Source organism: Eimeria mitis, genomic scaffold (genome assembly GCF_000499745.2).
Source record: "Eimeria mitis Houghton genomic scaffold, Emh_scaff8656, whole genome shotgun sequence".
Taxonomy (NCBI): Eukaryota; Apicomplexa; class Conoidasida; order Eucoccidiorida; family Eimeriidae; genus Eimeria; species Eimeria mitis.
Window position 1 is genome coordinate 1 of NW_024016440.1, and position 1772 is coordinate 1772.

At 54.6% G+C, this 1772-nt stretch overlaps 1 protein-coding gene across 1 annotated transcript; it reads right to left on the reverse strand.

Annotated features, from left to right (window-relative positions):
* Nucleotides 1–1238: 1238 nt before the first annotated feature.
* On the reverse strand, nucleotides 1239–1562 carry EMH_0095540 (uncharacterized protein; the record flags this gene model as incomplete). Its single annotated transcript, XM_038023199.1, has 1 exon — nucleotides 1239–1562. One exon carries the CDS (start codon nucleotides 1560–1562, stop codon nucleotides 1239–1241), a length of 324 nt encoding a protein of 107 aa, XP_037879053.1.
* Between the last annotated feature and the right edge of the window lie 210 nt (nucleotides 1563–1772).

Below are 1772 nucleotides of genomic sequence, written 5' to 3' on the forward strand. Positions count from 1 at the left end.
GCAGCAGCAGAAGCTAAGAAAACCACAACAAGAGCAGAGCCAGCAGCAGCTCGTGTCTGAGGGTTTAGGGTTTAGGGTTTAGGGTTTAGGGTTTAGGGTTTGTATGTGGGGTGGGGTTTATAGAGAGGAGCTGCAGCAGCAGCAGGGTTTAGGGTTTTTGCTGCCTCGCAGTATAAAAAAAAACAAACAAAGACAAAACTAAACAAAACTAAATAACACATAATAAACAACAACAGCAGCAGCAGCAGCAGCAGCAGCAGCAGCAGCAGCAGCATACGCTGCTTGTCTGTGTCTGCTTGTCTTTTGGGGGTTTATTAGGGTTTAGGGTTTAGGGTTTAGAGTAACTGCTGCTGCAGCTGCGCAGCAGCAGCATGATGAGCAGTTGCAGTCTACTGTTTGTGTTAGCAGCAGCTGCTGCTGTTGCTGCTGCTGCTCTTGCTGCTGCTGCTGCTCTGTGTTGCTGCTGCTGCTGCTGCTGCTACATTGCTGTTGCTGCTCTGCTGCTGCATACACACGCCCCAAAGGAATTAAAACTGCAGCAGCAAAGACAATACAAACCTAATAAAAGGATAGCTAGCTGCAGCTAGCTGTACGTGGTTGTAGCTAGCTAGGGGCCAGCTGCGGCTAGCTGCTGCTAGCTGCAGCTGAGCGTGGCCGTAGCTAGCTGTAGCTACCTGTAGCTAGCTGCTGCTAGCTGTAGCTAGCTGTAGCTAGTTGTAGCTAGCTGTAGCTGAGCGTGGCTCTAGCTAGCTGTAACTAGCCCCAGCTAGCTGTAGCTAGCCATAGCTAGCTGTAGCTAGCCATAGCTAGCTGTAGCTAGCCATAGCTAGCTGTAAGTAGCGGTAGCTAGCTGTAGCTAGCTGCAGCTAGCTGCATCTAGCTGTAGCTAGCTGTGGCTAGCTGTAGCAAGCCGTAGCTAGCTGTAGCTAGCTGTCGCTTGTATCTGTGTGTATAACACGCAGCAGCAGCAGACGGGGCGGTGCGCTGTGTTCCCCTTGGGAGACACAGATACACTCTGCTGCTGCTGCTGCTGTTGCTGTTGCTGCTGCTGCTGCTGTTGCTGCTACTGCTGCTGCTGTTGCTGCTCGTTGCTGCACCAAGCAGCAGCGGCATCAGCAGCAGCAGCAGCAGCATCTGGCTGAGGGAAGGGTTTGCAGCTGTCTCCCGTTTCCTCCCCCCTAAACCCTAAACCCCAAACCCTAAACCCTAAACCCTAAACCCTAAACCCTCGTTCTGGCTCAGTCTATATTCCCTCTTCTTCTGCGTAGGAGATTGTAAACCCCCATGGCGTCCTGCAGCAGTTCTGCTCGTGTTGGTTGCTGCTGCTGCTGTTGCTGCTGCTGCAGCCGAGAAGCAGCAGCAGCAGCAAGAGGCTTCACTGTCTGCAGCAGCTCTGCTATGCGGCTTCGCAGGGCGCTGTCCCCCTGCTGCTGCTGCTGCTGCTGCTGCTGTTGCTGCTGCTGCTGCTGCTGCTGCTGCTGCTGCTGCTGCTTCAGCGGGCCTTCGAGTAGCAGTGCCCCCGGCAGCAATTCCTGAGCAGGTGCACGTACACCCCAACGCATGCATACTGCAGGCAGCAGCAGCTGCTGCAGCACAACCAGCAGCAGCAACAGAAGCAACACCAGCAGCAGCAGCAGCAGCAGCAGCAGCAGCAGCAGCAGCAGCAGCAAAGTACCTGTAAGGTGAGTCTGTCTTCTGGCAGCAGACAGGAGGAGTTGCAGACCACGTCGAGCCTAACAGCAGCAGCAGCAACAGCAGCAGCAGCAGCAGCA